The sequence below is a fragment of the Centropristis striata genome, chromosome 16, assembly GCF_030273125.1.
Source record: "Centropristis striata isolate RG_2023a ecotype Rhode Island chromosome 16, C.striata_1.0, whole genome shotgun sequence".
Classification (NCBI taxonomy): domain Eukaryota; kingdom Metazoa; phylum Chordata; class Actinopteri; order Perciformes; family Serranidae; genus Centropristis; species Centropristis striata.
This window is the reverse complement of record NC_081532.1, coordinates 20,209,825-20,230,564: the sequence shown is the minus strand read 5'-3', so window position 1 is coordinate 20,230,564 and position 20,740 is coordinate 20,209,825. Positions and strand designations below refer to the sequence as shown.

The 20,740-nt window shown below is 40.9% G+C and overlaps 2 protein-coding genes across 3 annotated transcripts; one reads left to right on the top strand and one right to left on the bottom strand.

The window, feature by feature from the left end:
- slc4a1ap (solute carrier family 4 member 1 adaptor protein) lies at positions 1-11,247 on the bottom strand. Of its 2 annotated transcripts, XM_059353691.1 has the most exons (14): positions 10,317-11,247; positions 8,438-8,666; positions 8,120-8,248; positions 7,952-8,012; positions 7,722-7,861; positions 7,450-7,610; positions 5,432-5,501; positions 5,142-5,331; positions 4,122-4,218; positions 3,737-3,995; positions 2,697-2,780; positions 2,513-2,592; positions 2,312-2,381; positions 1-1,011 (listed from the first exon to the last, which is right to left on the bottom strand). In XM_059353691.1, exons 1-14 carry the CDS (start codon positions 11,136-11,138, stop codon positions 962-964), a joined length of 2,442 nt encoding a protein of 813 aa, XP_059209674.1. In that variant the 5' UTR covers positions 11,139-11,247; the 3' UTR covers positions 1-961. The 2 variants fall into 2 exon arrangements, 1 of the variants encoding a protein (XP_059209674.1); XR_009395881.1 differs by lacking the exons at positions 1-1,011; positions 2,312-2,381 and having other exon boundaries at positions 2,526-2,592; positions 2,697-2,775.
- Positions 11,248-11,310: 63 nt separating this feature from the next.
- supt7l (SPT7 like, STAGA complex subunit gamma) lies at positions 11,311-19,262 on the top strand. Its single transcript, XM_059353693.1, has 5 exons — positions 11,311-11,451; positions 13,038-13,527; positions 13,717-14,041; positions 15,582-15,819; positions 18,771-19,262. The coding sequence occupies exons 2-5, from the start codon at positions 13,091-13,093 to the stop codon at positions 19,064-19,066; spliced, it is 1,296 nt and encodes a 431-aa protein (XP_059209676.1). The 5' UTR covers positions 11,311-11,451; positions 13,038-13,090; the 3' UTR covers positions 19,067-19,262.
- Positions 19,263-20,740: the final 1,478 nt, after the last annotated feature.

The following is a 20,740-nucleotide window of genomic DNA, read 5'->3' as shown; positions in this document are numbered from 1 at the left end:
TTATGTACAGACAATTTTATTTTACATTTATATAACAAAATACAGTTTCTTTACTTTGTGTTTTGAGAAAAGCCGACAGGAAAGAGGGTGGAGAGTATGGCAGTAAACCAACAGAACAGCACTGAGTGGGATTTCACAGAGCGAGGAATCCTGCTCGAGGCAAACACACCAATAGCTGACTCACTCATAAAGACAATCTTGTTAAAAAGAGAACTTTGAGAAGGTTGGGCTGCGTGTGTGTGAGTGTGTGGACATGGACACACACTCCACTTAGCTTGAGTCATTATCAGCTTGCGTTTCATCCAGTAAGCCATCCAAGTGTCCAGATGGTCAGAAAAGCTGCTTCAATGCTCTCCCTCTCTTTCTCCCTCCCTGCTACACACTCTCCTTTGGAAAAAAAAAAACAGGGTTATGCCAGCGATCGACTGAAGCCAAATAGGGGAGGGATACAGATTGGATGTCAGGTGGATTTAACTGCAAGAAGAGCAGCCAAAGACCAGAAAAGCTGAATTCAGATCAGTTACCGCTCCTGCTCTGTCACTTTCCATTTCTGCCTGGATGATATAGAATTTAAATTAAAAAAAGGACAAAATTCAAGTGCTACCCGTCTCTATTATTGTCATGGGTGAAAAGTGCCAGCGGGCTGACTGCCCAGTGTCTGCTCCCTAAGCTTGCCAATTTAATGTGAATTGGTGTGCTTTTTGTTTATGGCAGTCTGCAAATATCCCCAAAAGATAGTAAAAAAAAGGTGCAGCATGGTCCCTCTGCAAGCCGCTGATCTGTCACAGGCCTCGGGGTTTGTAAGGCTCTTCTCAGCTGAAGCACACACACAGACGGTGATGGGTAGAGAGGGTTAATAGTCAGAGCTAAGGAGACTGGAGGCTTTGTGTTGCAGGTATTATCTGCAGTATAAAAGCTGCTGGAGTGGAGACACAAGAGCTCTCTCTCTTATGTTTTTCCCTCAGTAGCCGTACTTGTCGTTTAGGTGTGTGCGGCCATCTCCACTCTGACCTGCAAGTGAAGAAAAAGCTGCATTTAACATCAAAAGGATTCACATTTATACATAAAATTCATGCAGTAATCATCTGTGCATGGAAGAAAGAAATGTCCAACAAGAACAAATTCACCCGGCAAAAGTTCACCTCCATAACTGCTGACAATCAGTTCTGGCCCTGAATACAAGCGTTCCGTTATCATTATCAAGTGTCTTTGATCTGCATTCCTTCGTGAACAATGAAAATGTCGCTGCAATTTCGGCTGCACAAATGGACCATGAAAGCCTGTTTACTTCTTCTCACCATGTCCGTTAAAGATCCCAGCGCTTCACTTCCGAGCTCAGTTAGAACATACAATCCTGTCGGTGTCAACAAGTGTTGGTCAACTTATAAATGTAGAAGCTCATGTCTCCTTTGGGACTGTATGAGAATGACGCAGGTGTTGTGTCAAAGTGATCCTGCCTACATATTTTTTTTTTTTTACATGAATTCCAGATATTCCTGCTTATACCAAGTTTGAAAACTCACTCAGGTAAAATGTTGAGAGATTCAGATGAAGAACTTCTGTCTTACTGATCAGAACAAAGAGCAACAGGGTTTCACTGGTTGCTTAGTAAGACTGACTCTAACCTACAGACATGATCAATTCGTCAGTCAGTCTGGAGGGCTATACCATGAAGTGAGATTATTGGACTAAATCACAAGTTTCATCATGCTATATTATATTGATTATTTGGACAACAATACAATAATCAATGTCACGATATGATTCAATTCGATTAGATTCAGGGGCCTGTGACCAATATGAGACAACACAATATGTTCATTTTACACAATCAGTTACATTCATTTGCTTCATCAAGTTTCAAGTCCAAGAGCTCTATAATGTGCTTCTGTCAAGTAGAATTGTACTAAATGGTAATAACTAAGAGGTCATCAAATGGTAGAATAACTTTATCACACTTGTTTTTTTCTGCCAGTGCTCTTCTTTTCACTTGTCTGTAGCAACAGTGTTGCTTTTTTACTGCAATGTTGTTCACAGAATTGGGCGTAACGTGATCAGTTTGTGTGGTGGTTGAGTCAAATGTCACTCTAACACCCCGTTATGGGAGCGTGCACAGAAAAAATGCTTGTGAAGTAGAAAACCTGGGTTTTAACAGCAGAAGTTGATAACCACGTGATGGCACGTGTTCTCTCTGATTGAGGCTGTAGGCTTTGTTGAGCCAGGTAAGGCAGAGAAACCCTGACTCCGTCGAACTTGCTTCATTGTACAGTGCAAGTCTAGAGCAAATAGTCAGATTAGTCAGGTAATTTACCTGTTGGAGGCAACCAGACACAATAATCAGGATCGTCCTCTGGATACGGCCCTGAGAGCTGCCCAGGTGGCTGTGGAGACACAACATGAGGAAATTCCATTTAATTCACACTTTTCTGTATGACAGAAGTTAATGTTTGTGCTTGTGTGACTCTGTGTGTGTGTGTGTGTGTGTGTGTGTGTGTGTGGGACGGACACCTACTCTGCTGGGTCCGATTGCTTTCTTCTTCTTTCTTGGGCTGGGCCCAGCTGTTGGCTCTCTGTCGTCTCCTGCTTTGGACTCTATGGAAGTATAATCACATTAGAGATGGTGCATCACTGACACACATTAACCAATACTGGAGGGAGCGCTGACTAATATGGAAAAAATGAGACACAGTAGTCACCTAGACTGGATGGGGCCGCAGCCTTGGTGCTGCTGCGCTGGAGAAGCTGCTCCCCTGCTGCAGCTGAGTCCTCACCTCTCTGCTCTAACATGAAGCCAAAAACAGAACTATGAGGTGTTATCATTAGGATATGCACTGATCTACAAGTTCAACTTATTACAACTCTTTGAAGAGCCGTCGGGGTCCTCGGCTGACTTTTCATCTTTCAGAGGCTACAGCAGGATCAGCCTTAAAGCTACAGTACCATGTCATCATATCTTGTCAGTGGGTTTAAGTTTTTTGAGGAGAAAACTGGCATGGACATTTTAAAAAAAAGATGTCCCTTGCCCTCTAACTTCAAGATAATGGAATGAAAATGGGTTCTCCCCTTTACAGTCTTGCCCACTTTTTTTTATCCAGTTTTTGTCTTATTCCTGCCTATTGTTTTTTAATACTGCTGTATACTGGGGTCCTTAAACAGTCTTGGAATTGCATAAATTAGGTATGACTGGAAAGCCGAGACACTTGTGGATTCAATGAGCCCAATTTTATTAATGTGTGATTATGTTAGTCCCTATAGTAGCAATTCAATTGTAGTGACAGCATTTTTTAAACTTGACCTCCCTGTAATAAATGACCCTTAGTGACCTCTAGGATTCAGAGGATGTAGGGCTGGCCAACAAAATACAATTCTTACAGAAATCTCCAAAATAGCATGGATTTTTTCAATGGTGGTCCTCAAGGTCTAGGTGTGTTAATGGGTTACTTTGAAGGGTTTTTTGACCATTTTTATATTAAAACAAATGAATAATGCATTTCTAAGATTCCATTTTTCTACATTTATTATCATTACTCTTTATATAACTCTGTATGGATGATACATACACACAGACAACAGTATGCTTTTGTATACAATACAGATCTACTGCCCCCCAGTGGATTAAGAAATTCCTATTAAAACTAATGAACATACAATGAAGAAATTCACAAAAAAACAAAGGCATTTTTTCCTCTCTTTTGCTTATTAATGTCTACTCCCTCCAGTTCTTGAGACTGTTTACCTTTTGGCTCTTTTGCCGGTGCAGTTTTCTGTCTTCGCTGCTCTGAAGGGGTGCTCTCTTGAAACCTGGATGCACTGGACTCTTCAGAGTCAACATTAGTCTCAGTAATAGCTGCATCATCATCATCATTATCCTCATATTTCTCTGCTGCCGCCGCCTCCTCCTCCTCTTCTTCCACTTCCTCCTCCTCTCCACTGGGTGGAAGTTGTTTCATGTTGAAGAGCTCTGCGGGTAAGTTGGGGCGCTTCGGAGGCAACTTCTATAAGAGAGAAAACATCAATGGAAGAAAAAAAGGCTGAGCAAAAGACGATAAATGAATGCAATCTGTTTTCAGAGGAATAAAAAGACTTCGACATAGTTACGAAACATGAAAAACATCACCTACCCCAATGGTGCCAGTCTTCAGTTTAAATTTACTTCCTCCCTTCATGGCTCCAAACAACGGTAAAGTCTTTTTAGGCTTCTCTGACTCTGAGCTCCCACTATCACACAAACACACATCCAAAGAGCTTTTAAGTATTTAAATGAGGCCTAATATGTATTGGATGAAAATACTTCCACCTAAATTAGATCACAGTTGACTCCAGAGAACATGCACATTCACATAAAGTACATTCATGTTCCAACCTTAAAGGCATAGGTTAGATGCTTTGAAGTGTTGTATGAGGCACCAATTCATAATGAGTATAGATAACATTCAGCTCCAGTTTGGAGAAGTAGGCAGGAGGACTCGCACAGAAGTATTGTTCTGCTGAGGAGGGGGGTAGCAGTATTTCACAGCCTTACCTTGCTATCAAACAGGCCTGTTGAGGTTTACACATGTGGAACTTAAGCTGTCACTTAAGCTTTCTTCAAAGCCACCAGACTCCTTTGACAAAAACGATCATTTTACCCCACAGAGCACAGGTGTTTTTTTGTCTACCTCTGCCTTTTTTATTTTTGTTATTTTGTGACTTTGGTGTTTTAAAGGGTCACTTCGGATTCACCAGTAACACTAACAATCTATATGAATGAGACAGCGATAGACTAGCAGCTCATTTGTACTTCTGTAACTTCTGAGGAAAAATGACTGTTTTTGTCAATCGAGTCTGGTGGCTTTGCAGAGAGCATAGATAAAAGATTAGTTTGTAAGGGCTGTCTGTCTAACAGCAGCTAAAAGCAGTAAAAAAAAAAAAAATCAAAATATAGCGTACACCTAAACTAGTATAGATTTTAAACAGAAGGCGTGCCATTCACCATCTACTATAGGTAAAATACTGACTTTGAAGAATTACCTTTTACAACCCCACTTCACAAAAACATGAACCATCTCTTTAACGTAATCAATAGAGAAAAGTTGCTAATATTTCAGGGCTTTAATCAGTTCCCCGCAGTATGACGCATTGAATGCAGCACTGTGTCCAACCTGGCCAGCAGTGAGGGCAGCTGGGCGGGCCGGGTGAGTTCCACCAGCTTGCGGAGCCTCTGAGCGTCTCTGCGTAGGTCGGCTGCATGGATATGAAGCTTCCTGCGCTCCACGCCGTCCATCGATGCCTCGCTTCGCACTGCGGTCATGAAGGCGTCCAGGGGGTCCTCAGTGGAAGAGCCGGAGGAGTCTAAGACATGAAACACACAATAACATGAGGATAGAACTCATCTATAGGTATTGTGGTATCCGTCCAGGGAACAGAGATCACCCGGGTGATCGTGACTCACCTCCCCTCCCAACACTCAGCTTTTTCTGAGTCTCTGCCAGCTCCTTCTCCACCTCTGACAGTTTGGCCACCTACATGAAAATCAAATTCAGGTTAATACAAAACCATACAGTATGCTTAGTGTTACACTTCAAGTGCAGTTTTATATAAACATACTATATACAGTTGTTTCCAAGCGAGCAGTGGAATCATTTTTTCTAATATTTTCAGGACAAAGAGCATTATAATAGCATTATTCTGACAGAGAGGAGACACGGGCACCTTCTTCTTTGTAGTGTAGAAATATTTCGGCCTGCAGCGGTTTCTGTATTTGTTTTGAACTGTCATGGCGTAGGAGTCACAGTTTGATGTTATACACAGTATTTAGATTGATGCAGGCAACACAAAACAAAGTTTCAGTAGCACCAGTTCCACCCAGAAACTTTGAGCTGAAGCTGTAGTAAGAGTTGTTCTATTTGTTTTGTATTTTCAGTGGCATAGCATAGGAAATGCCTTTTCTGTTTTACAGTTTATTGTGCCTGGTTCCCTTTTGGGGAAAGTGTTTGCAGAGTGTAATACAGAAATGTGGATATGCTCCTTGTTTTTGAGTTTACCAAAGTTGCCAGTGAGGAAAATGTTACCTCAGTCCCCAGCAGGATTTTGATTTTGTCTGACTTTACACTTGCTCTACTGCCTGTTCAAAATAAATGAAATGCATTCTTACGCTTTTGTGTATTTGTAGCGAACTCGCACTGAACTGTGCACGGTTACACCCGTATAGAAATACTGCAGCAAGATAAAACCAAGTTTGGTATTTCAGGATATTTGCTATTTGAAGTTAACAAATAGCAGATGGCAGTCAGTCACCACATCTGTCGAGACTGAATCAAAATTGGATTACTGGTCACTGGTGGATTATTATGAAATTTTTCTACTGATATGTGGAGTCTCCACGGGATAAATCCTACTGACTTTGGTGGTCATGTGACATTTCTTCTGGCACCATCATGAGGATTATATTTGTGTTTTTAAGTGAAATATCTTCAATACTATTAAATGGATTGCCATGATATTTGGTACGGACAGCGGTGTCCCAGTAAGGATGAACTGTGATCATTGTGATTCTTTAACCCGCATATTATTCATCTACCTTTTATTGCGAACTGGTGGTTGTAGGCATTGGATGTTTAGGGGGAGATAGCGGGTCAACAATAAATACCACACAGTGGTGGTGGACATCATATGGAGGCTGCAGGGATCTTAAGATTCATTTGAGATGCAGCACTGTGTGTCAAATTGATCTGGTCAAAAATATTAATTTATTAATTAAACCTATTAAGGTGTATAAGGGTTCAGAACATTTTTTCTTTCTTCTCAACTACTCGGCTATGCAGTTGAGAAGCAATTTTAGGGTTGAAACCATTTGTTACACACATTTGGTGCTGAATTAGGCCATTTAAAAACAACAGCTCCAGAATATTACATAAATACACCAAGACCTTTGGAACAACATAGAAATTCAAAAACATTTGACATTTTGGGGATTCTGTATCTTCAGCTCGCCGGCAGACTGTTCGAAATACTAATGAGTTAGCTATTCAAACTATCAGGCTTTTAAATTATTCAAATATCTGCAAAACTAATGACATTACCACCAAAATCAACTGTATTTTGTGTTTACTGCAAATTTGCAAAATGGTGTTGATAGTAATGTCAGCATTGTCAATGTGAGCTTATGCAAATACATTTAAATAAGACAATAGTGAATATTACAAGGTGATGATTAAAGATATACTGAATCGGGGGCGTCCCGGTGGCTCACACCGGTAGAGCGCTAACCATGTATGCCATGTGCTGCGGCGGAGCCGGGTTCGAATCCGGCCTGAGCTCCGCATGTCTTCCCCTCTATCACCCCCTTTCTATCTCTCACTATAAATAAAGCAACAAAAATGCCAAAAAAATAATCTTTAAAAAAAAAAAAAAAAGATATACTGAATCACTATATTGTGTATAAACAGCAGTAGATTTTTTTTTTTTTACCAATGATTCATAGGTCTGAGGTCGCTCCTCAACCTTTCCTGCCTTCTTCATCCTCTCCTGCCTCTTCCTCTCCACAGTGCCGGTTCGATCCAGGAAGGTGTCATCGTCACTGTCGTAGTAGTCCTCATCCTCCCAGTTCTTCTTCTTGCGCTTACGGGACACTAGAAATAGAGCATTAAACAGGAAAAACTATTATTTCAGTCCTCATAACCTCTCCAGATGCTGGTCCATAACTCTACTTTCTGACATTCCCACAGGAGCCGGGTTCGCACCTGCTTCCTGGCGGAGCAGCCCTCTAGCTTCCAGCATCCGACAAGCCTCCAGGCAGCACTGGATGGCTGCTTCTTTCTTCTTTCCTACGTGGGTCACCTCTGCAACCAACTGCCGGCCATGGGCATCGTCCACCGGAAGCCTGAGAGGAACATCAACACAAAGTGTGTAACTTTACACACACAACATTTCTGACATCAAGCTCTTAAACTTTTAAACTCATGCCACTGACTTTATTCTGCAGAGCCAGGTGCCATGGCTTTTGTCTTCGTACTCAAACTCCAGCTCCTCTCCTAAGAAAAATGATGCCCAAGTTTAAGTCAAGACTTTAAAGAAATAACAAAAAAAAAGTGAAAACAGCAGAAGCAGGCATCTGTGGATTAACAGTAAGACTTCTCACCTTCCCTGTCATAGAAACCCTGCAAAGCCTTCTTCGGATCTTTCAGGTAGGCAGCCTCCTGGTCCTCCTGGAACTCTGTTGAGAAAGGGTTTTCCTCGTTCTCGTCTTCCTCTGGAACAGCCTCCTCAGCTGCAGGGTGGATTTATGGAGACAGATGGAATGAAAGGAAAGGGGAGAACCGAAGGATTAAAGTGCGTCTTTAGTTACTCGCCTTAAGTGGAAGTTGACACCAACTTACTCAGAAAAGCGAGAGCAATATGTCAGCACAGATGTAACATAATGTAGCATAATCCTGCAACCAGCAGCAGAGAGGCTCACCCATTCCCCAGGAACAGCCTGAGTCTTCGTTTGACAGTTTGCCCTGGCCCTTGTTGCTTTCCCCTTGCCCGTCTCCCTCCTTTTTCTTCTTCTCCTCCTCCTCATCATCATCATCGTCAGAACCTTCTCCCATCATCCTCTTCTCCAGCTCTGCCTTCTGTTTTCGGGCTTTCTCCCTCAGCTCTGTCACTGTGAGCTCAGACTCCTCTTCCTCATCAGACGCTGGACCCTGTGGAAGGAGGAAAAAGGAGAATGTACTCCACTGATTAGCATTGCAGTCCTCAAGCAGACTTTTCCCTACGCTGGCTAAAACCTCCTCGCCAAAAACCTCCTTTATGCAGGAAAAATCCTATATGCATTGAAAACTGATGAAGCAGAACAGGAGATATTGGCTTTTTTTACTCCTTTTCAAACCTGCTGCTTTCATTAACCACAATTCAACTCATTACAGATAGTTTCACACAACTCCATTTAAAGCCATAAAAGCCTTCTTACAACTTTTTCCACAAGTGCAATTGTTTAAATTTATTTTAAAAAAAGCACAAGAAGATGTATTAAGAATATGAACTCCATGTTTCTTTTCCTGTTTTTCAGTTTCTGTTGATGACACAAGGCTCTCCTGTATTTAAAGTAAACTTAAAAAATCATCTAGTCCTTTACAGGAAACTGAATGTTGACAGCTTTGCAGGTATCAGAGCAATGTTAGATCGGCTCATTGGAATTAATAATGTTATTAGCACCCGTTTCTGGTTTCTGCTGTTAAATGAATGATTAACTTTTGTTTAACTCCAATTTTGTGCAATGGCTCTGTTCCCCACCAGGGGGCTGCCTCCACGTAAAAAAACAAAAACAAAACAAAGCAAACTACAGCCCAATATGAAAGATTTTCAGTCAACAATAATATAGGCACTGAACTGGACCAGAGAATGAGAAGTGTTTTGCCTGATAAATCCCTGATCCAATAATTAGTCAAACAGGTAAATTTCCTTCCAATTACCTTTACATCAGTCCAAAATTTATACAACAATTAATGTAGAAAAGGATATTTTTTTACTCCAGCTAAAAAAAACACTATATCAGCTGCCATATCGGTCATCGGTGAATATTTCCTACAAAAAAAATCCATATTGATCTCTATCTCCAAAATCCCACCCATAATTTTTGCTCAATAAATGACTAGATAAATTAGATATACATGGTTATATTCTGTCTAATGTCATTAGTTTGAAGTGTTTCGGCACTTCTTTTGGTGCAGATACAGAAATCTAATATAGATTTTATATTACAGAATGTACTTATATTTGACCAATGCAAATATAGCAAACATAAACCTAAATATTTGAGTGAATGTTATTACATGAACATAAGGGTTAGAGCAGGGATGGACAACTGGAGGCCTGGGGGCCGCAGGCGACCCGCGCCCTCACTTGAAGTGGCCCTCAACTACATGCATTTGAGCATGAAATCTTAAAAGTGCAGTGTAAAAAGTGTCTGCTCTTCTTGCACTGAAAAAAAAAAAAGAAATCACATTAAGTGGTTATTTTTGATTTGCTTCAAACCTTTTGTATTCCTATTTATACTGTTATACATGCATTTGAGCATGAAAAATGTTAAGTTACTGCAGTTAAAAAACAATTGCAGTTTCATCATATCTGGTAAAGTGCACGGTCCTATATGTGGCCCAGTGGTAGTGTCGATGAAAAATTGTGGCCCCCTCCAGCATCTACGTTGCCCATCCCTGGGTTAGAGAATTAGATAGCCAACCCCTAACTGTAGTCAAGTCTAAAGTGACCCACCCCAATGCTGTGTGTCATCTTTAATATATTTATGTTACTATACTGTAGGTACAGGTATAAAGGAGATCCATAACGGCATTTACCTGCAGGATAAAAAGTCTTGTGCTCCCACCAAACTTCAAGACATGTCCCACACGGAGCCGGATGTAGGTCTTAGGGGGAATCTTGTTCTTGTTCACCACAGTGCCATGTGTGCTGCCCAGATCATGGACATAAAACCCTGTCTCCTCCCCGATAGACTCTCCCTCTCCAGCCTCTCTGCGGTACTGGATCACTGCATGGTACCTGGAGATGGAGGGATGCTCCAAGGAGACGTCACACACAGGTAAACGTCCAACTACAAAGTAACCTTTCTCTGTGAGGGGTACCTTGTCTACAATGGTGCCATTTTTAAGGATCTCCAGAGCATAGGGTATATCTGGAGCCTTGCCACCCCAGGGCGGCTCTGTGTATGGGATAGGGGGGAATTTCCCAGTTGGGGGTGCTTTAGGGAGCACCCTGGGTTTCGCTTCTGGCTTGGTTTTAACAGGTGCCACATTCTTCTCTTTCTTATCCTCTTCTTGGGCACTTTCTGTGGTTTTGTTTTCATTCACAGTATCCGCAGAATCCTCGCTAGTAGTGTCTACAGCTTCAGCTCCGTTATTTTCTTTCACATGTTTTGTTTCGGCTGCCGTTGTCGGTTTGGACGGAGCTGCGACGTTACTGCGTTTGCTGGTGAAGGAAGGCGCTGCGAAAAGAGCCGGTTTTTTAAAAGTGTCCTCCGTTTCCGGTTCAGTTTTGTGTAGTGTTTTCTTTTCGGGTTCCCCTCCATTCTCTGTGGTCGAGGGCTCATTCGTTTCCATCGCAGAGTCCATTTGTTCCTCCATATTTACTACACACACGTCTGACGGCGGGGAGGCGGCCATGTTTATTTGGTGCGACTGTGAATTTTGCCCCGGTTTTCTAAGCTTATATAAAACCGCGTATAAAGCTTATATTCCAAATGAAAATATTGTTTAAAACAATCATATAAAACACGTATGTATGGTAGTCAGCTTAAATTACTGTTTTAATACCAGTCAAAATAAATTGGTTGTCTAGGAACTAATATATTAATTAGCTGTTCACCCGAGTTTTTACAACAAGGACGAAAAGTCGTAGTTCCGCTGCAACTTCCGTTAAAGATACAAGGGCTGTTGTTTTCAAATATAACAGACGTTTTGTCCATCACTGTGTAACGTAAGTTGTTGTTGCGTTTTGAACTTGTGTATAATTCATCTAACTACATATTTGTGCTACGTACTTAGCTAGTTGGCTTGTAGTTTGGTTGTTGCTCCTGCATGAACGAGTTGCCGAGTTGTTTGCTGTTTTCTCTTCTCTGTGTTTTGCTATTTGGCAAACAAGCACACGTTCAACCTTGATTTAAGAGCTTCCTTCGCATCAGTACAAGTTACTTTTGAATTCGGCGTACACCAAGAGCACCTTATTGCGTTTTCCGATACTTTTATCTTAACATTAAAATTGTATTATTTGTTATTCTCAGTGTTTTGTTCTTTCATATCGTCACACTGTTAAAATAATCGCTCATTTTTTCAAGTTTTTCAGGAAACACAAAAACTTCACCAAAAGTGTAACATATGACATTTATTGATCATTTCACGCAAATAGGATGTAACAAATGATGGCTATCGGCATAGTAATAACACTGTGTGTAAATTATGTAACTTAAGAGAAATAAATGACTTAGGCAATTTTTTGAACATGCCTTTGTGACTTAAGCAAGATATGGTAACACTTTATTTTGAAGGTGTCTACATAAGAGTCACACAAGCCTGTCAGAAACATGACATGACAATCATCATGAGCATTAATGTTGCTTCAAAGTGTCATTAATGTTCATGACACATCCCATGTCATGTTTATGACACGCTCATGTCACTCTTATGTAGACACCTTAGAGTAAAGTGTTACCAATATTAGTGTCAACAATAAAACACTGATAAACTAAACTGATAACTAAACAAGCTCCCTCTAGCTCTTCTTTGCTGGGTTCTTATCTGATGCCTATGGATGTGGCAAATTGTCAAAGAAGTGATGATCTTAAAGGGGTAAAATCACATGATCTGATCAACTGAGGATGTTGGCAATTTTACCATAGGTGGCCGGCGTCATGAGGAGATGATTTAGGCAAAAAAAACAATTTTGAAAAAAAATGACTTAGGCGATTATTTTAACAGTGTGACGATATTAAAGGTAGCACAAACCTATTATAATTGCTATTATTCCCATAAAATTATTTTAGCAATGGATCAAAGATTTATGCCGAAATAATCAGAAGACTAGTACAGTGTTGTGACAGGACTTAAAACATTGTCTATGAGTTGTACAAATCTGCTACTATGTAATCATTTCGCAATTATTGACTTATATTAGGCGTGATCTTCCCTTGGCACTTGATGACTTGGTGATTTAGTTGCCATTCTCTATGAGAACACTGTCTTGAAAAGCCGAGGTTTAGGGATAAATCGCTCTGTATTGCTATATCGATTCAAGGATCAGTGCCCCCATATCATTGATGGAAAGAGACAATATCGATACATATCATCATCTTTAAGATATGCCATTTTTAAAAATTCCAACTTTATTTTTTTTCCCTGTTATTAAAATAGTACATTGTTTTTCATTTAAATGTCTGGAAGAGCAAGTGTGAAAGTGTGAAATCATATTTATTTGATTTTTGTGAGTTGATATAATTTTAACTGATCCTTGGTCATCCTTTATTGTGATGGACGCTCCAACTTCCTCTCCACCTTTCCCATTTTTAGATTCAATCCGAGTTGGAATCCGGCTCGTGTTGTTCCGGGTTTGATCACTCATCATGATGCGTTACTGGGGTGAGATCCCTGGTCCTGCAGGGGCTCCTCCCAGTCGCAGCTCCTTTGACTTGCTCCAGCGTGAGTTTCGCTCAGTGGAGATGCAGGACCCTCCCCTGCACCAGCCCTCCGCCCAGCGTCCACGGCCCACCACAATGTTGGACATCCCCTCAGAGCCCTGCAGCCTCACCATCCACACAGTGCAGCTGTGTCAGCATGCCCGCCGCCTCCGTGGCCTCCTGTCAGCAGCCCAAGCCCAGGCTCAGGGTCAGACCTCAGCGTCCTCTGAGGGTGGCAGCAAGCTGGAGGAGGCTGAAACCAACCTTCCCCTGCGTCCTCCCACCCCACCTGTAATGCCAGATGACTTGCTACCTGTGGACAGCAAAGCCCCGCGGCAGCCCTTCCTGCTCCGCCACAGTGACCCTGAAAGTGACTTCTATAAGTGAGTCAATTTGTCTGTGTGTGCTTTCCATATAGCATCTACATTGTAGGCTGAAAAGTCTTTTTTTATTATCTTTTTTATTTTTTTTATTTTACAAATTACTCAACATTTCACTGATACAATCTCACACAATTTATCAACCATTGATCCTCATCTCCTTTCATCTCCTCTGTTTCTTTCTATCTTAAGGGGTAAAGGCGAGCCTGTCACAGAGCTGAGTTGGCCCTCCTGCAGGCCGCTCCTTTATCAGTCCATAGCCACCATCTTGGCCCACGCTGGCTTTGAGTCGGCCCAGGAGAGCGTGCTGGAGACCCTGACTGACTTGGTGCATGAGCATTACCTGCGCCTCTCCCGCATGCTGCGGGTGGCTGTGGACCGAGAGGCACGGCTAGGAGCGAGCCCCTTTCCAGATGTGGTGGAGCAAGTGTTCCATGAGGTGGGCATTGGCAGTGTGCTGGCCCTGCAGCGCTTCTGGCAGGTGCGGATCAAGGACTATCACAGCTACATGCTGCAGGTGAGGCTGGGAGCGGGTCATAACTCTTCATAGGGTGGAGCTATTTACCAGTATGCACGGCAAAATGATATACATTTGTCATCCATCCAGGATTTTGGCATACTTTCTAATATATTAATATCTGTGGTTGCATTAGTTAATTTCAACCAAAGTTGCAAATCTCTGAGCAGGACTGTTTTATTAGCATGAATGTGATTAAATACTTTGATATTTCTGGTCTTTAATCCTCTGTATTTGTTCAAGTCACTTATTCCTGCCTCCTTATGTTATTCTTAAGCAGTTTCTCATTTGATCTTCCAAAAAAGTTATCACACACAAAAAGCTTAAAGACAGAAGTTCACGGGGGACCAACTACTCAATTTTGATGCCTTTAGCATTCATTTTACACTCATTTGTCTTCCGTGGTGACCAAAAAGACTAAGTCTAATGGTGGGGAAAACTCTGAACATCTGTCTGTCCGTCCGTCTGTCCGTCTGGTGAACATGATATCTCAGGAACACCTTGAAGGAATTTCTTCAAATATGGCACAGACGTTCACGAAGGGATAAACTGATTAGATTTTGGTGGTCAAAGGTCACTGTGACCTCATGTCTGTCACATTCTCGTGAACACGTTTTCTCAGAACGCCTTGAGGGACTTTAATTACATCAGGCACAAATGTCCACTTTGACTCAAGGATGAACTGATTAGAATTTGCCATAACTTAAGAATTCATACGGATTGTGAAAAATATAAAATAAATGTCGTAATAATGTAAAATTATGTAGTGATAATATTTTATATCCAAAAGATCAAAAAGTCAGTTTCATTGTGAAGTCATAATGTTCTATCAAAATAACTTTTCTGGCCACTATTCAATTGCATTACTCAGTGGAGGCAACATGTTTCTCCCTGGAAATTATTCACTGGAATTGTACATTTCATGATAGTGATAACTTCCACTTTCACTACACATATGATATGATTCTGGACAGACATGGCCGTCCTCTGCAACTGGACTGGTTGACAGGGGCATCCAACAATGAGGCATTAATACAACTTAACTTGATATGTTGTAGACCAAACAATAACTTGTAAAAAATAGTCAGCAGATCAAATAATAATACAAACAATTCCATTGGGCACAGTGCTGAAAAAATGTTTGAAAATGCCAGTGTAAGCTGCCAGAGCTTCACCACAACAGTGCTGAATCATCTCAGAAAGCATAAAGAACTTTGCAGGAGTGAGAACAATGTGTGTGGACACTTGGAAGTGAGACAGAAACCAAACTGAGACATTCACTGTCTTCAGTGCCAACATGACTTCTAAAGATATACAACTGATGAGCTCTGTGGAGAGCAGAAAGTGGAGCTCATCCTTTGTGTCTCAGAATAACGTTATGAAAACAATAATTTCAAGATATGCCAATGTGCAGGATCATGGGGATTTCATACTGATGAGCTGAATTGAAAAAATGTCATCTCAGCTCTTACATTTCTCTACTAAATTTACATTTCTTTTACCAGTAAAATGGGACTAATGAAAGATTTTCCTCTCCCAGGTGAGTAAAGATCTGTCGGAGGAGTATGAACGACTGGTGAACCCAGAGAAGGCTCTGGAGGACTCCAAGCCTCCGAGGATCAAGGAGGAGCCCATGAGTGACATCTCCTTCCCTGTTAGCGAGGAGCCCGAGGCTGACTTGGCCTCCGGGGACCAAGCTCTGCCCATGGGGGTCCTCGGGGCCCATGGTGAAAGGCTGGCTTCAGGCCTGGACGGTGACCATTCTCCTCACACCTCAGGTCAGACCACTATCCTTGTTCAGATGTAAACTCTGCATTCACGTCTGTGTTTGATTTACTGCGCACTGATGTGGAGAAGTTAAAGATGCTGTCCGCAGTGTTGTATTTCCATTAAATCATTAGTTGTATCTTGTTTACAAAGTGGTTTCCAGCCTTCTATATATATAACTAAACAGCTTCATAATAAGCCCTGTTATACTGCTTGTGATAAAGTAAACCAGCATTTGTGATATGCACGCTCTTAAGGCTGTTCATTTGGGCAATTAGTTGAAAGGGGTGTGTTAAAAAGAATAGCAGTGTGGCATTCAATCAGTGAGGTCATCAATTTTGTGAAAAAACAGGTGTGAATCAGTTGGCCTCTATTTAAGGATGAAGCCAGCACTTGTTGAACATGCATTTCTCTTTGAAAGCCTGAGGAAAATGGGTCGTTAAGACATTGTTCAGAAGAACAGCGTACTTTGATTAAAAAGTTGATTGGAGAGGGGAAAACTTATAAAGAGGTGCAAACAATTATAGGCTGTTCAGCTAAAATGATCTCCAATGCTTTAAAATGGAGAGAAAAACCAGAGACACGTGGCAGAAAACGGAAGCCAACTATCAAAATGGATGGAAGAATAACCAGGATGGCAAAGGCTCAGCCAATGATCAGCTCCAGGATGATCAAAGACAGTCTGGAGTTACCTGTAAGTGCTGTGACAGTTAGAAGATGTCTGTGTGAAGCTAATCTATTTACAAGAATCCCCCGCAAAGTCCCTCAAAGGCATGAGGCAAGATGTTACAATTTGCCAAAGAACACATCAACTGGCCTAAAGAAAAATGGAGGAACATTTTGTGGACTGATGATAGTCAAATTGTTCTTTTTGGGTCGAAGGGCCGCAGACAGTTTGTGAGACTAGCCCCAAACTCAGAATTCAAGCCCCAGTACACAGTGAAGACAGTGAAGCATCATGATATGGGCATGTTTCTCCTACTATGGTGTTGGGCCTATTTATCACATACAGGGATCATGGACCAGTCTGCACATGTCAAAATATTTGAAGAGGTCATGTTGCCTTAAGCTGAAGAGGACATGCCCTTGAAATGGATGTTTCAACAAGACAATGACCCCAACACACTAGTAAACCAGCAAAATCTTGGTTCCAAACCAACAACATTGATGTTATGGAGTGGCCAGCCCAATTCCCGGACCTTAATCCAATTGAGAACTTGTGGGGTGACGTCAAAAATGCTGTTTCTGAAGCAAAACCAAGAAATGTTAATTAATTCTGGAATGCTGTTAAAGAATCTTGGAGTGGAATAACGACTGAAAGGTGCCACAAGTTGGTTGACTCCATGCCACACAGATGTGAAATTGTGGTCATACAACTAAATATTAATTTAGTGATTCACAGGATTGCTAAATCTTAGAAACAAAATAGTTTTGAGTTTGTAAAGTCAACGGCAGACTGCTATATTTTTGAACACACACCTTTCAACTAATTGCCCAACTGCACAGCCTTAAGAGCTGCATATCACGAATGCTGGGTCTTGTTGGTCTACTGCACCTACTGGTACCTTGTTTGCCATGTAGCAATAAAAAATATACTAAAAACCTGGATTAATCTGGTTAGTCACATTGGACTGCTATCATTTTGAACACTACTATATATAGTACAACGAAATTAGAGTGCAACTCCTATACTGCATAAAACAATTAGGAACAACAACACAAAACACTTTAGGACAATAAGTATAGAGGGGTAAAAGGTATAAAATTATCACAACAAAAATAAATAATTGAAATGGCATGAAAATATTTAATTTAGAATATATAGCTATGTACATAAACAGGAGGTGAATGCGGAGGAGTGGTAGCATGTATAGGTAATGTTATTAGATAATATGAATATGCATGTTATTGCACTATAAATATTATTGCACTTAGATGGTAATGCACATGGTGGAGAGTAAGTGAATAATATTGCACTGGAGTGGTAATTGCACATAAAACTTAACAGAACAAGACGTAGCAGATACAGAAAAATTTGCTGCACAGGGGTTGATTATCTTCCACTAAGCAAACACCAGTACAAATACCAAAGAGCTAAACATTCTTTGCAGACTGAAGCAACAGGATTTATATGGCACTATATGGGAAATTCATATTAAGACCATATTGTAGGTTTGACTTATGGTGCCTTCACAAGATATTGACACAATGAGACTATTGATAAATTACCATGGGGAATATTAATATAATGACTGAAGTGGGTTAAGGCAAATAATTAGGTGTCAATCGAAGCAATTCATTAATTAACCACACAATTAGCTGTGAATAATTGTGATTAATTGCTTTTTATTCTCGTCTTAAGACCAAAGTTTGGAAAAATGGATATTTGTCTGAAAAGGGAGACTCTTGGCTACCCATAGCACCCATTTATTCCAACAGTGGAAGGTTATTTACCCCCATTTCGCCAAAATACCAGTGGATTCCCTGTCTTCTAGTTTCATATACTACCAATATCTTAACTGTATGTGTAAAACTCAGCCCACTGCAGCCTGGAAGTCTTATTGTGCTTTAATTGCAAGTTTTAACCAGTTTTAATGCATTCAGTATTTCACAATTAATCTAAAAAATGAACACATTCATTTTGACAGCACTTCAAATAATAGAACATCAACAACACTATAGTGTTGTCACTTTACTTTAATGCAGCCTTTAAAACCAGGAAAAGACATTCCGATCCAAAATCAAAGACACTTATCACAATATTGATATGATGTCGATTTATTGCTGAGCCCTAATGTGATTTTTTTTTTTTTTTGGCAGGAATTTTAAAAATCACAATAATTCAGGTGGCACTGCTGCAGCTAAATGCTTTAAATTCTGGTTACTTTTTAATGTAGTGGATTCAATCAGTTTTGTGGTGAAAGATCCCCTATTTGCTAAACTGGTTCTCCTCTCTCATCAGGTGGAGGCGGAGCCAACAACTCCCCGCTGTGGCCCCAGGTAAAAATGGAGCCGCAGGATGGCGAGGAGGGCCAGGGTGCTGGCCACCACCACCACCATCACCACGGTGTCCTGGGTGGAGACGTGTTCGAGGAGGGGGGGCCCATGTCCACCATGAGCGAGTCAGGAGGAGCCATGGCGCCCTCTCCCGGAGGCGCGGCGTCAGACGCCAGCTACGCTTCACACTCGCCCGACTCTTTGATGGGCACGTCGCCCGTCTTCAACCAAAGGCCCAAGAAACGGGCGAAGAAGATGTGAAGCGGGAGTGGACCCTGAACTCACCAGCAAGTCTTCCACATGAGCTGGATGTATGACTCATCTGAACAAAGTGACTGAACTGAACTGATGTGGAGAAAGAAATGTTGTAGTTTTTTATGTTTGTTTGTATGTCTAGTTCCTCTTTGGATATAAATAATGGGTTTATTGTCAAAAGAATAAACACCTTTTGAAGTAACCGTTTTGTCCATTTGAGTTATTATGTGGTTTTCAGAAAATATAGAATGAGGGTAACAATTATCTTAATGAAGTGAAGAACAGGAAAAACCAAGTGTTCCAAAAGCAAATAATTGAGTTAAACAGCTTAATAATTCAGTAGAATGGTTTGTTTTGCCAAGCTATTAAGTCTCTTTCTCCTCACATACCAATTACTGCCTGTGCCATTCATTACGATTAAAAGATGCTCCACGAAAAAAGGAAAATATTTTCTTCTCCCTCATGAACATGATGTTGCTTATTATGATGTATTTTCAACTCCTCATTTCCCTTCTGCGGTACATTTTACATGTAGCCCAATACGGCGGAACGCTCCACTCTGAGACACAAACACACACTTCACACACCTGTCAACCTGAAGCCGCTCTGCTAAATTAGCATCTGTTTCAGTAATGAGGCAAAGCTGTGAATGCAACACCAGAGGCAATTATGGCTTGGTTGTCTGCATCATGAAGGCGACATCAATCCGGTCTTAATGGCAAATTAATTACGGCATGCATAATTCTGCATGTTAAATGAGCAGGCCTGTTTGAATACATGTGATTTTCTTTTGTGTTGCCCTCTTTCATTTTCACAATTAGGGAGGTAATTGTCTCTGCCTATGGGAAGAGCTGACGGGGGTCACGTATTGATATTCAATTAGCTGCACTGAAAGTTGATTTATGGTTTTTGCACTGCAATTTAAAAAAAAAAAAAAAAAGTGGGTTATTTGCAGTGCCGACTAGAACCAGGTGGGATTTGGAGCAGCTGGAAAACAAAATCTGTATTCCTTACTTCTGGTTGCAAAAGCCTCCCCTTGTTGATGCCAACAGCTGTAAGCAATGTCACCTGGATCTAGGAGGACTGAATTATTTTCTGCTGCTACATTCTGCATCAGTTGCAACAAACTCCACATTTGGAGTAGAAAGGAAACATCAACAATGACCTCATCGGGTCTAAAAATAAATCCTCTACGACTGACTGCTCTAAAAAATTTTAAAATAATAACTTATGTCTTCTTAAAATATTATTAGCTATGCTTTTTGTGCCGCATGGGAAAATAAACAAACATAGTTATTCTTTTAGGGAAGTTAGCTAATTTGCATATTGTGCAAAATGAAAATATACCCTTTTATCTCAAGCACACAGTAGTATCCAAAAAAGCGTATTTACCGTCACTTTATTCTGGTATCATTTAGTTTTCAGTGCTCCCAAGTCAACAATTTGTGTTATAAAGTTTATATGATGAAAGCAACCAAGGTCATTTTGACCCCAATAAGAAATTAATGTAATAAACTCACAGTTAATAAAACACTTCAATTGTATTACCAGCTGCAACAATGTGACTGCCATTGTTTTCACCTTCAGTGTGTGTGTGTGTGTGTGTGTGTGTGTGTGTGTGTGTGTGTGTGTGTGTGTGTGTTACTGTAGCGGAACTAACACAGACGCAGGTTTGTCACC

What these genes read in the sequence shown, in the direction of transcription:
- slc4a1ap (XM_059353691.1), bottom strand. Translation starts at nt 11,138, where the DNA reads ATGGCCGCCTCCCCGCCGTCAGACGTGTGTGTAGTAAATATGGAGGAA. An exon ending in AAGCAATCGGACCCAGCAGA is followed by an intron (nt 2,382 to 2,512) that starts GTAGGTGTCCGT and finishes GTGTCTCCACAG; the next exon opens with CCACCTGGGCAGCTCTCAGG. An exon ending in TGTCTGGTTGCCTCCAACAG is followed by an intron (nt 1,012 to 2,311) that starts GTAAATTACCTG and finishes CTTCACTTGCAG; the next exon opens with GTCAGAGTGGAGATGGCCGC.
- supt7l (XM_059353693.1), top strand. Translation starts at nt 13,091, where the DNA reads ATGATGCGTTACTGGGGTGAGATCCCTGGTCCTGCAGGGGCTCCTCCC. An exon ending in ATCACAGCTACATGCTGCAG is followed by an intron (nt 14,042 to 15,581) that starts GTGAGGCTGGGA and finishes TTCCTCTCCCAG; the next exon opens with GTGAGTAAAGATCTGTCGGA. An exon ending in CCATTCTCCTCACACCTCAG is followed by an intron (nt 15,820 to 18,770) that starts GTCAGACCACTA and finishes CTCTCTCATCAG; the next exon opens with GTGGAGGCGGAGCCAACAAC.